This window comes from Neophocaena asiaeorientalis, unplaced genomic scaffold (genome assembly GCF_003031525.2).
Source record: "Neophocaena asiaeorientalis asiaeorientalis breed wild unplaced genomic scaffold, Neophocaena_asiaeorientalis_V1.1 scaffold108, whole genome shotgun sequence".
In the NCBI taxonomy this organism is placed as follows: domain Eukaryota; kingdom Metazoa; phylum Chordata; class Mammalia; order Artiodactyla; family Phocoenidae; genus Neophocaena; species Neophocaena asiaeorientalis.
In genome coordinates, this window is record NW_020173770.1 from 3,183,619 (window position 1) to 3,197,375 (window position 13,757).

A 13,757-nucleotide genomic window follows, 5' to 3' on the forward strand; every position below is an offset into this window, starting at 1 on the left:
AACAGTATGGAGGCTCCTTAAAAAACTAAAAAGAGAACTACCATACAACCCAGCAATCCCACTCCTGGGCATGTACCCAGAGAAAACCATAATTCAAAAAGACACATGCACCCCAATGCTCATTGCAGCACTATTTACAATAGGCAGGTCATGGAAGCAACCTAAATGCCCATCAACAGACAAATGGATAAAGAAGATGTGTACATATATACAATGGAATATTACTCAGCCATAAAAAGGAACGAAATTGGGTCATTTTTAGAGACGTGGATGGCTCTAGAGACTGTCATACAGAGTGAAGTAAGTCAGAAAGAGAAAAACAAATATCGTATATTAATGCACGTATGTGGAACCCTGCAAAATGGTACAGATGAACCGGTATGCAGGGCAGAAAGTGAGACAGAGATGTAGAGAACAAACGTATGGACACCAAGGGGGGATAGTGGCGGGGGTGGTGGTGGTGGTGGGATGAATAGGGAGATTGGGATTGACATATATACACTAATATGTATAAAATGGATAACTAATAAGAACCTGCTGTATAAAAAAATAAATAAAATTAAATTAAAATTAAAAAAAAAAAAGAATTCAAGAGAGCCTGAGATTAAGGTGGGGCCTCAGAGCCTGAGCACGACTTTCCAAGCTGGCTCCTATGGGTCACAGCCAAGAGATGAGCAGAACCAGAGGGAAGAGGGTCCAGACCAAAGCAGAGGCACCCAAGGCTCTGGGCCTCCCCTGGTGCTGAGACGGTGCAGGTGGTGGCCGGACTCCGCTCCTGGAACGTTTACAGTGGCCGTGTGCACAACGAGCCATCAACGGACGACGGGGCAGAGCATGCAGAGTGTTCCTCCTGAAGGCTGGAGGCTGTCCCTCTCAAATGCCACTTCTGTCACCTCCACAAAGTCTGGAGAGTGCACCTGGGGGCTGTTTTGGGTGGCGGGGCTGGGCGACCTCGAGGGAGGATGATACGTAGGTAAGCATTCCTCTCTACTCAGGCTGTCTCACTGAGACCTGTCTCCTGACTCTGTAAATATGTGTGTCAGGAACGTTCTGATTCCAAGACGGCACCGGCCTCCATACCTTCAGAGATTCAACAAGTGTGTTCTGAGTGGCAACTGAATCACAGAAAGGTGTCAGTGGGTGGTGTGGTGCTGCAGCTGGTTCTTGAAGCCCTCCCCCTCCCCCCACCCATCTTCTTGCCCCATCTTAGGGCTGTCTCAACATCAATGAAAGCTGCCCCAAGGTTCTCCTTGTTGCGATGAGCAGAACCCACAGAACCCGAGAAACAGGAGGCTGGGGGCTCGTGCTTCTCCCCCTTGGACTTGGTTGCTGTTTCATCAGGGACCCTGGGCAAGAGGGTCCAGGCCAGCCGGTCATGAGTTAGGGGCAGCCCTGTTATCTGCCCTGACCCTGGACGGATGCCAGAGTGCAAGAGGGGGAGAGGTGGGGAGAAAGGGGAAGAGAAGATACACAAACAGATGCATCCTAGAGCCTCAGCTCAAAGCCAAATTGAAATCTGTCTAATTAATGAATTTTCACAAAATCAGAGCCCCTGTTTTTTTCACTTTGTGCTTAGGTATGTCTTAAAGTACTCATTACAGGAGAAGAATGTGCTCTTTCTTTAAAAAAACAATCTGAAGCAGAAACCAAAGTACTATGTAGTCTTAATTAGAAATACAAATATAAATACACAGTATGGGCACGTGCAGGGCTATAAAAAGCCAAACATTTCAGAAATTCAGGGTGATTTAATGTATAACAGGCTACTGCGAAACTAGCATGCATTTATTATGCTTTACCCTAGGAGGAAGACATAATACTAAAAACGTATACGAAGGCTTTGATAGAAAACACTAGTGAGTTATAGATGGACACACTAATAACATTTTCTAGAAACGTCAATTACTTTGCATTTTGAAGTGGTCCTTTCAAGCCTGAAAACAGGAGGGAAACGTACAAGTAGTCAAAGATATTTATTCCTTGTAAGAATCATAAATATTCATACAAATGCAAAAAAGCCCAATGCGATCAATGCTTAAAGCAAAACAAAGCAGAGGGGGCAGCGAGTCAGTTCTCAGAGGCTGTGCTCCCAGCACTGAATGAAGTACACAAACATCCCACCCACTTTCTTGTAACTGCTAATGTCATTGTCAGATGGAGCCCCGACAGGTAATCTGGGAAGCGTAATGAACGTATTGCTATAGCCCCACAGAATTATTCGGGGGTGGGGGTCAAGTCAGTTCCATATTAATCAAGCCCGTTAAACTCGTTATTCGTACTCTGCATTTTGTCCTTGTGATGGGCAGGTGACCCAGCACGGTCCCTGGAGCACGGATCTCATGTGACCTCCCAGGACAACCCTGGCATCAGTTGGCTTGGGGGCTGCAAAATGCTCACCCCGCCCTGCTGCCAGCTCAGGACACCAGGACAGAGCCGTAGAGGCCTTAAATTACAGCACTGTCCAAGGAGGGCCACACACACACTCTACACCCAGCACAGCACAGGTCAGCTGTGATTTAGGGCCTGTCCCTCCCTCTCAGTCTTTCTTAGAGACATACACACACGGAGGCATATGTACAGATTCACCTACATTAATTAAAACCTTGAGCAACAGTAGGTGACTTCAACTCCAGGCTCATTATCCCCTTTGGATTGGTTTTTTACTTAAAGTTAATTTCAAAATCCTCCCTAACCACTATCTTAGATGCCACAGCTGCACGATGAAGGTGTCAGTGTTAAGGAGAGACTGACCAGCAGTGACAGGGACAGGCCAGATGCCCCAGGCACCCAGCCAGGACCCTGCGTGAGCATATCAACTAACAGGGCACACCTTCTGGAGCTGGTCAGCCCTGCGAGGGCCACTTGCTGAAGGTCCTATACAGAATGACAGGTCCTCACCAAGTAAGTCCTCCCTGCTGGTGCCAGCGTGAAGGGACATCTTATACTATCAGGGCCTCCTGTGGGATCAGAAACACCAGGGCCAAAGGAACACACCTCTGGGGCTACAGAAATCTCCCAACTGGATCTAACTGCCCCAGACAGGTGCGCCCTAGGCAGAGAGCTCCTGCTTCTCTAAAACCAGAAGGATCACGCATGGTCTCCCAGGATAAGAGAAAACCAGGTGACATTAAAAAAAAAAGGTCATAAGAAATGACAGGAAATCACGGTCAATGGCATCCAAGAATGCGTTTTTGAGAAACTTTAACAATTCTACTCGTAGGTTGGGCAGCATTCATTTACACAGTTTCTGGCCTCATGATCACGGGGTGACTTGGCTGGTGATCACAGTATTCCTTCCATCATGTGTCAAAGAGCACATGCCTGTCTCAGAAATGGAGTATGATTCTGAGTTTCCAGCACTGGGAATCCATTCCCAGTTTCTCATATAATTAAAAATACTCACGTTCATCGCAGTGTTATTCATAATAGGCAAAACAACCCAAAGCCTATCAAAGGACGGATGGATAAACAAAATGCGGTACATCAGTCCGATGGAATATTACTCGTCCATAAAAAGGAATGGAGTTCTCATACACGCTACCACATGGATAAGCCTTGCAGACCTGATGCTCAGGGAAGTGAGCCAGACACAAAAGGACAAACTTTGTATTATTCCACTTAAATGAGGTCCCTAGAACAGGCAAATTCTGAGACAGAAAGTAAAAGCGTGGTTGCCAGGGTCTGGGGAGGAGGGGAGAAGGGGGAATTATTGTTTAATGGGATAAGAGTTCTAGTTCGGGAAGATGAAAAAGATCAGGAGATGGATGGTGGGAATACTTGCACAACAAACTGAATAGACTTAATGCCATTGAATGATGCACCTCAAGAGGGTAAATTTTATGTTTTGCATGTATATCTTACAGAATTTTTTTTTTTTCCTCTTGGCCAGGCCACGTGGCTTGTGGGATCCTAGTTCCCTGACGAGGGATTGAACCTGGGCCCCTGGCAGTGAAAGTGCGGAGTCCTCACCACTGGACCACCAGGGAAGTCCCCAACCATAATTTAAAAAATATAGATAAATCGCTGAACAGGAGTTCTATTTGGGAAAAATGAGATGGAAAGTTTACATGCAATCAAAAAATACGATCAGCCCCTCTCTGGCACCCTAAGTCAAGCACAGAGCTGTTAAAATAATACAAAGAGTCGGACTTCGGATGTAAAGTCCAAATTCTTCCTCGGAAAGGGAAGAAGCTCGCTGCCCAGGGAGCAATCCTGACCCAATTAAAACAGAATCCAAAGTTACCCGAAGGAACGTGGGGAATCCTTGTCCGTAGTAACCGACGGCAAAATAGTCAGGCTTGGGTCTTATCACCTTGACGATGTTTTCATAAAATTGAGCCTGTTTTTTCTGAAAGGAAGAAAGGAAATGCATTTCAGGTTTGAATGGAGTAGTTGAACATCCATGCATCTGGATTCTTCCAGCTTTGGCAGTTCTAGTGGGTGAGAGGGGGAGAAGGTGGGGGAGCGGTGCTGATGCAGGCATTGGATTTAATCTCACCACGAAGCTTTGACAGTACTCCTCACTCATCCTCCAACATTCAGCAGGGGAATTTGACCAAAAAGCCAAATTCAGCAACCAGTTGTGATTTATAGGTGTTTTAATAACCAAAGAGGTGCCAGAGAGATGGTTTTTCTTCTGATTAAATGTCTGATCTTCAGGATTTTTAAAAAAAAGGTATCAGTCAGATAATGGGATACATTTCAAGAGAATTTAAGAGGGCAGAATTCTGTTCCACATTCATGATACACATCACAACATCATAAGTCGATCTGCTGAATACAAAAATTATACAGCAGAGAAAGCAGTAGTTAGAAACTGACAGCTTCTGTGGCAGGAGAAAGGTCTAGGCTAGCCTCCATCCGTCCCCCTCTTGTGGACAGGCTCACAGTTTTAAACGAGTGGAGACTCCTGGAGACCTTTGGGCCATCAAGACCAACGTACACCTAGACTCAGCAGTTGTTCACATATAAATCGTTCAGAGGCGTCTTAGAGTTTGGTTACAAAAGCTCACTGGGGAAAAAAAGTGAATACTCGTGGGCCAGAAAAAGCTCACTGGGGAATAAAAAGTGAATACTCGTGGGCCAGAATCAACCAGCAAACAAATCAAGTGTCCTCCTGGACGAAATGAAGGAGAATCCCAACATTCAAAGGAAAAGAAAAATTCCAGAAGAACAAGCTGAGATTGCCTGTTCATTTAAAGAGAAAAAAAGACCTACCAGCAATTCGCTAAGTTGTTCATAATCAAATATCTCGTTTTCATACTGTTCAGCCAGTTCCTTGCCCAGGGCGATGGCCTCTTCCCACATCTGTGAGGGAAAAGAAAGCAACAAGGGAAAGAGAAACTCAGACCTGAATCCTGTGGTCAAAGAGTAATATGCCGCAACACAACCGTTCATGATGAAACAAGCTGGAAATACACTCGCTTAATCTGAAAGCATTGGAAAAATACAGATATTTTCTAGAGGCTCATGGCCTTTGGCTCGGGCATCAGTTGACCGAACTGGTCAGCTACTGGCTCATCAATCATGCTGGCCACTGCCCCCGGTCGGAGCAGTCGGCCGGCCAGTCCTGCCTCGCCTGCTGCTGGCCACTGACGTCCATCTGTCGGAGCAGCCGTGGAGCTCAGAAAGGAAACCACAGGGCGAGGCTGAGAGGAGCGTTTGCGTAGAAATCACAGGCCTGAATTTGCTACTTTCCCAAATCATCCCATTTAATAAGCTCTATGTGTCAGTGGTCAGAAAGACAAGGATCTATTTCAAATCTAAATTAAGGCTTGCAAGAAGTTCATGTTATGTTTGCAGATACCGTCAGGATGTAAAATCTGCCATCGTTTCGAAAGGAAGAATTTTTTATGGTAATGGTTTAAAAGTGGGTTTCTCAATCAGGTAACATTTATTAAAATGCTGATAAACTTTTGACACATGTGGATTAATTTATTGATACATGCGGTAGGCCTGAATTTCCCTTGTTTTCCTTGGGAAAAATAAAATACAGTGGTTTACTTGAAAAGAACATGGAAAATATGGAGGAACTATCTCCTCCAGAAAGCTTTCCTGGGTGCCACCCACCCTCCTCCTCTGTACTCCTACAAGACCCAGGATTCCCCTACTAAAAAAACTTTGGGTAATGTACTGAAAGTGGAATGCTCCTTTGTCATTCCTCCTCAGGGACTATAAGCCCCTTGAGGGCAGGGCCTGAGCATTATCAAAACCTCTGGACCGTATGGAGCCCAGGACCTGCTCAACAATGTTTCTCAAACAGAAATGAAGGTTACTCACTTAGAATCAGGAAAGTGTCACACCACCCCACATACTGGGTCCCCAGACATGAATCGCTCACTTCTCCACTGGAACCATCCCCACAAAGTGGTAGCACTGTTAGGGCAGTGACTGCAAGCTTATTCTACCTCCAGCGAGATGCCACCTGCATTGTCTTGTTAAAGTCCTTCGCCTTGTCAGGTGGGTATCTTTATTACACCTGGTTGGCAGATAAGGAAGTTGGGGATCAGACAGGTAAGTTACCTGCCCAAGGGCACACAGTGCGGTGTACTCGCCCCAGCTTGGTCTTTTTCTGAAGTTCTTGCTCTCAATGACTTAGCTGGAGGTGCTATAACAAAATCCCATACAACAGGTATTTCCTTCTCACAGTTCTGGAGGCTGGGAAGTCCAAGATCAAGGTGTAGGCAGATTCAGTTCTTGGTAAGCGTTCGCCTCCTGACTCATAGACAGGCACCTTCTTACTGTATGCTCACGTGGCCTTAGGAGAGATCTTTCTCTTCCTCTTCTTATAAGGGCACTAATCCCATCATGGGGGGCCCCCACCCTAATCATGACCCAATATAAACATTAATTACCTTCCCAAAGCCTCACTTCCAAATATCAGCACATGGTGGTTAGGGTTTTAACATATGAATTTTGGAGGGATGCAAACGTTGAGCCCATAACAATGACCATGTGCCAGTACTTCCAGCTGCCCTGCACCCCCTCCTCCTGGAATGGGTTTTAAAGGATGATAAGCTAGTCCCTAACTCCAGGCTCTCACTGAGAACACAGGGAGCCGGGTCCCATAACTGGCATACCCTTGGCACTGAACCCTCACCTGCCTGCCAGTCTTTGCCTTTTCTTAGTAGAAACACACTATCAAGGACCTTACTTATTACTGAATCACCCAATAGACTTAAAATGCTCTTTACACAGCTGCTACTTAAATAAACCATCTTCTATTTCTGAGGAGAAAAAGCTATTCTGAAATTGCATTTTAATACTTTGAAAGTATTAAAAATAAGCCCAGAGTAGAAAAAGATTTCAGAGTTAGGACCAGCAGCCAGGGAAGAGAGAAAGTGGCTGAGATGCTCTTCCTAGAACCACACACTTCTCTTCCCAAGAAACCCTGTCTCCTTCATCCTGCTGAAGCTTGGCATCTTTGAATATCTTCATCTGTTGCTCCAGCTCATGTCCTTTGGCAGAGCCTAAGCTTGTATTTCTAGGAAGAGGGAGCTTCTCCACTTGGAATGTTTCTTTTAAGCTCCAGTGACCAATTCCTCCCTTAGTACATTTCCATTTCAAAGAAATCATTACCTTTAGTTGTAGGTCTCATTCACTCGATTGATTTTTCTTTAGTTTTCCGCAAGCTAATACACCACTCTCCTAGCTGCCTAGAATCTTAGGGCTTCTAATTCACTGCTTAATCTATTTTTATCCTAAATGACGGATGAGATGCTTTAAACTATCAAAAGTAATTGTTTTTAAAAGAAATATGTCTTGAATAAATATCTTATCCCACTCACCCAGAGGTTACACAGTTGTGTTCTTTATCAGATTTTCTATAAACATACATTCCCCTCTCCACCCCCCTCACCCCGGAATGTTTTAAAGGATTCTGCATTAAGGAGATTTTCATCTGCTTTTAATTGGCTAGGGCTCTACAGAGTGTGGGCTGCTCATATTTCCCGTGTGAATACCTTGGAAAATATTTCCGTGCCAGAGAGAAAACAGGTTCAATATGATCGAGATTTAGATTATCTCGGTGGAAGAATCGCTTTAGCCTGTGTGATTGAATGCCCTACCCTGGCTCCATTCTTAGACATGCAGTAGGCAGATGAGGTTTACCACAGCCCCAAATGAAAAAGCACCCTAGCAACGCTCCGCTTTACTTTCTGATTTGAAATCCTTAGTCCATCTTACAGCATCCTTGGCCTTGTTCGTTTACTGCCAACACAGAGCACACTCTTCCCACCTCCTCTTATTATCAGATGATCTCAGCTACATTCTCTTGAGATGATCACCTTTTCTTTCTGAACCTTTCGCTTCCAGGAAGTCCCATTTCTGCAAGTGTCATGAACAGAAAACTTTTTTTTTTCTGATGAAATTCCTTCGTTAGTTCCAAGACTGAAGTGGCTGCAGAGCACATCTCAGCGATCGCTTTCCTACGGAGAACTGTGAGGTTGACGAGTGACCAGTTGGGTAGAACGACAACGTTGATCTAACAGGATTAGGGAGGCAGCGGATGAAAACCAAGATGGCAGCCTGGACAAACACCCTTTACAAATAAATTCAGGCCAGTGATGACTCACCGGGATGCTGGTGTGCAACCGCGGTTTAACCCGCTAACTAGCTAAGTCCCTCACCAGTGAAGATGTTTTATGGGATGCTCTTATTGCAGTCATTCTAAAATTCATCTGGCTTTCCAGGCAGCTGTTGGGAAAAGAGTCATATTCAATCACCCTCTAAATTTCCAGTGCCCTGCACAGGAAATGGATGAAGAGCCAATGCTGTGGAAGATTCCAGAGCACTGTTTCAGGGCCCTCAGCACTGGAGGGGACCCATGTGGCCCAGAACTAGCCTTATGCCCTGGCCAGTGAGTGCTTCACTGCAGGAATGACGTGAGTGAGAATCTCTTTCCAGTCCCTTGATGATGACGGGCTGGATTCCCCAGGAAAGACGTGTGTCATAAGTCTGGATGGCGACTCCAAGGAGTGTGGTCCAGCCGAGAGGAGACCCAGCCAGTCCCGGCGCTGCTGCAACCTCTTCTTACAGAATGGAGACTTCTTATGGGCACCTCCACTCTCTCTAGGCCTCCCCATCTCTCCCTGAGCCAAGCTGCATCCTGGGTCCTCCTGCGGTTCTCAGCTGATCTCCACTAATCTGAGCAAAGGCTGGACATTTTCTGAAGACATTTCTGAGAGTGAGTCAGGCCCTGCTCTCCCAGCCCCTGCAATGGAGCATTTGCTCTGTGCTCTGCATCAAAGCTGCCCAACCGTGCAGTAACGACGCCACCCTCTCTCTGAGCGCACACATGACAGAGCCAGAGCCTGAGAAAGGGGGTCAGATGGGCTGGCTGCCCTCTGGTAGGGCAGGAAACCCAGTGGGATCTGGGACTTGGGCTGGACTTAGGAAGCCTTGCTGGAAAGGTTCTTACACCGACTCTGAAGACAAATCCTGCCTTGTGGTGCAGTCAGGTACTCAAGAATTACTGACCATTGAAATCACATTCCTTTTTTCCCCACAGCAATTTTTTATTAGTCCAAATGGAAAATGGTTTGCTCAGTTTTAATGCCCCGGGGGAAACATGGAGAAGGCATAACTTTTTTTTTTTCCCCCTAAAAAAAAGGATTTTTTCCTTTTTCTTTAAGCCAGGGCATCTGTAGTTCTGCAAGCCCTTAGAAAGCCTAAACCAGACAGCGAAAGATACCATTGCCTTTTCCTTGGTGGTTTGATTGGAAGGAGAAGGGACACATCCTGTCACTCATCCCCTCATTCTGTAGATAATTACTGGGCACCTGTGATGGGGGTGGGTTCAGGGAGAACAGAGAAGGAACAGGAAGTGTACACACAGCTCTTGAAGGAGGACTGGAGAAAGAAGAGAAACAGGCAGTAGCTGGCGAGGGCAGTCAGAACGAGAAAGAATTTTTTTAAGGATGGGAGAAATCACGGCACGGTTGTAGGCAAGTGTGTATTAGCCAGTGGAGAGGAAAACAGTGGTGCTTATCAGGGAGAGGGCGGACGGGCCAGAGTGATGTCGTGGATGGGGTGGGGGATCCCGGGCTGAGTGGGGGAGCCGCGGCCTTGGACATGTTCACGGAGGGCTGTCCCTGGGGCAGGAGGGACAGATGCAGACCCGTGGACGAGGGTGTGACGGGGTCAAAGCTGCACCACACAGCCTGGCTATCACTAGCTGGAAAATCAATTACTTTGAAAAAGAATTCACACGTGAGGGAATGGAGCCTAATCACTCGGAGCGGCTCGAACCGCCTGGAAGGAAGTAAAACCTCCCTGGACTGATCAGAAGTCACTTCCCTGACAGCTCTGCAGCCACGTGAGGCTTGTTCTGCTCCCGGTGTCTGAGCCAGCCTGGTACCCGGCTCCTCTGGGCGTTCACACATCTGACATTGACCCCATTTGAGAGACACTGTGTGATCAGCTGACTTCAAGTCTCTGGAGCTGTCACCCTCCTCTCCTCATCCCCGCTGCCACCACCTTTCCCTGGGCCACCACAGGTCAGGCCTGGACCACTGCTCCAGCCCCCTCCACCCCCAGGGCTTCTGTCACCTTGGAGCCAAAATCACTCCCTGAAAAGAGGAAAATAAAGGCATCCTTGCCTATGTTCATAAAATCTCATTGGCTCTTGTGCCTTATGGGGTAAGTCAAATCTTCAGGAGACAAACAAGGCCATGGACAGACTGGCTCCCAAGTTCTCTGCATCTGTGTCTCCCAGGACCCCTTCCTCGCCGCCCCCGAGAGACAGGCTTCTCGGCTTCTCCAGAAAAGCGAGATGTCTTCGGGAGCCCTGGTCTTGACCAGTGTGATTCCCAGTCTTTGGAATCCCTGCCCTCCCAGCCATCATCTGGCAAGCTCTGTCTCATTCTTCAAGACCCAGTTTACATGTCACCTTCTCAGGGACAAGGAAGTCTCCCCTTTCTCCTCAGAAGAGGGAATCATTCCCATACCTGTTAGGTAGGTTGACTCAGCGCCTACCAGTGCAACAGACCAGAGGAGGGTTTTGGTATTTACCTGCTCATGCCTCGAGGTGGGCCTTTGCCCTCCCGCCCCCCTGCACCCCGTAATTCATGGGTGCAGGTGGCACCTGGCACCCAGGAGGCTGGGTGGTGGAAACACGTGTGAGGGGTCCTGCAGGGCGGGGTGTGGGGCAGCAGAGTTGTTACCGACTCTAAACCTTGATTTTCTCATGCTCTGATCATAAATCGCTCTTTTTTGGGGGCGAATCATAATTAACACATGATCTCTGAGCACTGCAGCCAAATTCTTGCTAATTGAACAGATTCTGGCAAATGTCAGGATTTTTGAAAATTCTGGAAATGCTGAGAACAAACCAAGAAGAGGGTGATATGATGCTCGCACCTGTAATTCCTCTCAATGACAGCTGTGTTTTTAAAAGGAAACTCAGAGGATGAGAAAATGTCACCCCCAATACTTAGAAAAGAAATCCAACCATTTCATCAAAAGTGGAAACCTGCTTCCAAACCCCTATTTTTAGTTCGTGAGATGATGCAAGATGCCTCCTCTTTTGACTTGGGCACAAGGCAAAGTGCAATCTTCGTCAAGACGAGGTTATTTTAAGGGAAAAGAAGACAGAGCTCCAGCTGAAAAGAATCCCAGAGCTTCAGACATCACATGGGCTGTCGGCTATGTGCCCCCTTTGCTGACGCTACCAGGCTGCTTCCTGGCTTTCGAGGAGGTTAATGCTGGTTAATACTGGCTCCCTCACTCTGACTACATTTTCCTGAGAGCAGGGCTTCTACTTTAGACACACCCTCCATAGAGAAGCCTGGCAATTTTCAGTGCAGTGCTTGAACTAAGGGCTTTACTGAAAATTACTAGGCCTCAACCAAACACAGTAAGACAGACAATTCAGAGCATCTTCAGGACAGAATGCTCGACTGCCACGATAAAAGCCGACAGCGGGCTTTCCGGAGATGCAAAAACAGGTGGTAAAAAGAGAAAGGAAGAGGAGCAAGGAGTAATTATTAGCCCAGGAAGGAAGAAGTGCAAAAGAATGAAAAGGGAAACAGATGGAAATGACGTTTTTTGGAGAGAAAGAAACAGATGAAAAGACCAAAAGCTGGGCTGAAAGACATTCAGAACCCCTTTAAACGGTGGAAAAGCAAAAATAAAAGAATGATTTTTGTGAAGAAGCAATACAGAAAGAGAACAGAACATAATTCAAAAACCGGAGTGTCCAATATGAAGGAGAAGAAAATCCATTCAGCGTTGCTGCTTTCAGAGTACAAAGGCAGACAGACTTTTAATACAGTCTGACCCCAGTTTCTGGCGGGCGCCCTGGGGTGTCCCCGCAGGTGCTGGCGTCCAAGGGATGGGGTGGGAACCTGCTCCTTTAAGGGCCTGCGCTCACGGTTTCCAGGACACAAATCTGCCTTGGGTTCTGTCGGGAGTCCAGGCAGGAAAAGCCGGCCCGGGTCTTGGGAGAATCTGTCTTTGTTCCATCCACAACTTCTGTAATGAAGGCAGGACGTAAGCCAAGTCAGCATCAGGCTTGGGAAACGAGCCTGCGGAAAAGGCACAGTCCCAAGAGCGGCACCTCTGGAATGAGGACAGGGGTCTGCCCCTGGGGCTGCCGGGCAGGAGTGGGGGGCGGGGGGATGCCCTTCAGACGTTTCCGGGGCTCAGAGTCTGCGTCAGGAGGCCAGACCACACACGTGAGACAAATAAGCCCCATGTGGGCTTCCCTGGTGGCGTAGTGGCTGAGAGTCCGCCCGGGAAGATCCTACATGCCGCGGAGCGGCTGGGCCCGTGAGCCATGGCCGCTGAGCCTGCGCGTCCGGAGCCTGTGCTCCGCAACGGGAGAGGCCGCAATAGTGAGAGGCCCGCGTACCGCAAAAAAAAAAGCCCCATGTTAGGAACTCTGTGGAATGTCTGAGTGATGGTGGCCTTTTCCAGTATTTGCTCAAGCATTGGCCAGAATGTGCTTAATTCAATAAAAATGGCACTGTTAACAGTGGGAGAGGCTGCACATGTCGGGGCGGGGGCAGGGGTACATGGGAACTCTCCATATCTGCTGCTCAATTTTGCTGTGAACCTAAAAACTGCTATTAAAAAATAGTCTACTTAAAAAAAGTGACTGAATACCCAGTCTGGGTGCAGCACAGGGCTCCCGAAGAGGGACAAACACAAGTGTCAAACACAGCCTGCCCTGTCCCCAAGGAGCTCCAGTCAAAGCAGGACCTGGTGACCCAGGGGTGGACCCTGGCCCAGTTCCATTGCCATTACTGGGAGCTGCTTAGAAATGCAGAGCCTCAGGCCCCTCCCAAGACCTAGTGAATCAGAACCTGCATTTGTTTTCCTTTGGACGAACCAGCAGCGCGTGGGTTCTTAGCTCCCCGACCAGGGATCAAACCTGCGCCCCCGCAGTGAAGCGCAGAGTCTTAACCACTGGACCGCCAGGGAGGTTCCCAGAATCTGCATTTTAACAAGATCCCCAGGGGACTCAGGGGACCATTAACGTGTGAGATACTCAAAGGAGGGGATACAGGATACATAGAAATAGCTCCTGGCCAGGGAAGGGAGAGCCCAGAGACAGGACTCTCTCTGCATGGGGGGCAGGAAAGGCTCCAAGGTGGAGACAGCAAGAAAACATGTGTAGGAGGTGGGAAGGAGTCACCACAAGAGACGGCAGGTGAGAAGGGGCCGTTCCCATCCGGGGGAGATCACAGAAGGTCCCGGGGCTGGGAATCAAAAAGCATGTTCAGAAAGAGGCAAGATGCAGTGGGTGACGAGAGGGC

General features: G+C 47.8%; 1 protein-coding gene across 2 annotated transcripts in view; it reads right to left on the reverse strand.

The window, feature by feature from the left end:
• The window catches only part of DOCK1 (dedicator of cytokinesis 1), a 463,294-nt gene that overhangs the window by 42,376 nt on the left and 407,161 nt on the right, over positions 1 to 13,757 (reverse strand). For both annotated transcript variants that reach the window (XM_024751569.1, XM_024751568.1), the window contains exons 36-37: positions 5,218 to 5,307; positions 4,244 to 4,348 (exon numbers count right to left, since the gene is read on the reverse strand). In XM_024751569.1, coding sequence (XP_024607337.1) covers positions 4,244 to 4,348; positions 5,218 to 5,307 — 195 coding nt within the window. The remainder of the gene's footprint in view (positions 1 to 4,243; positions 4,349 to 5,217; positions 5,308 to 13,757) is intronic.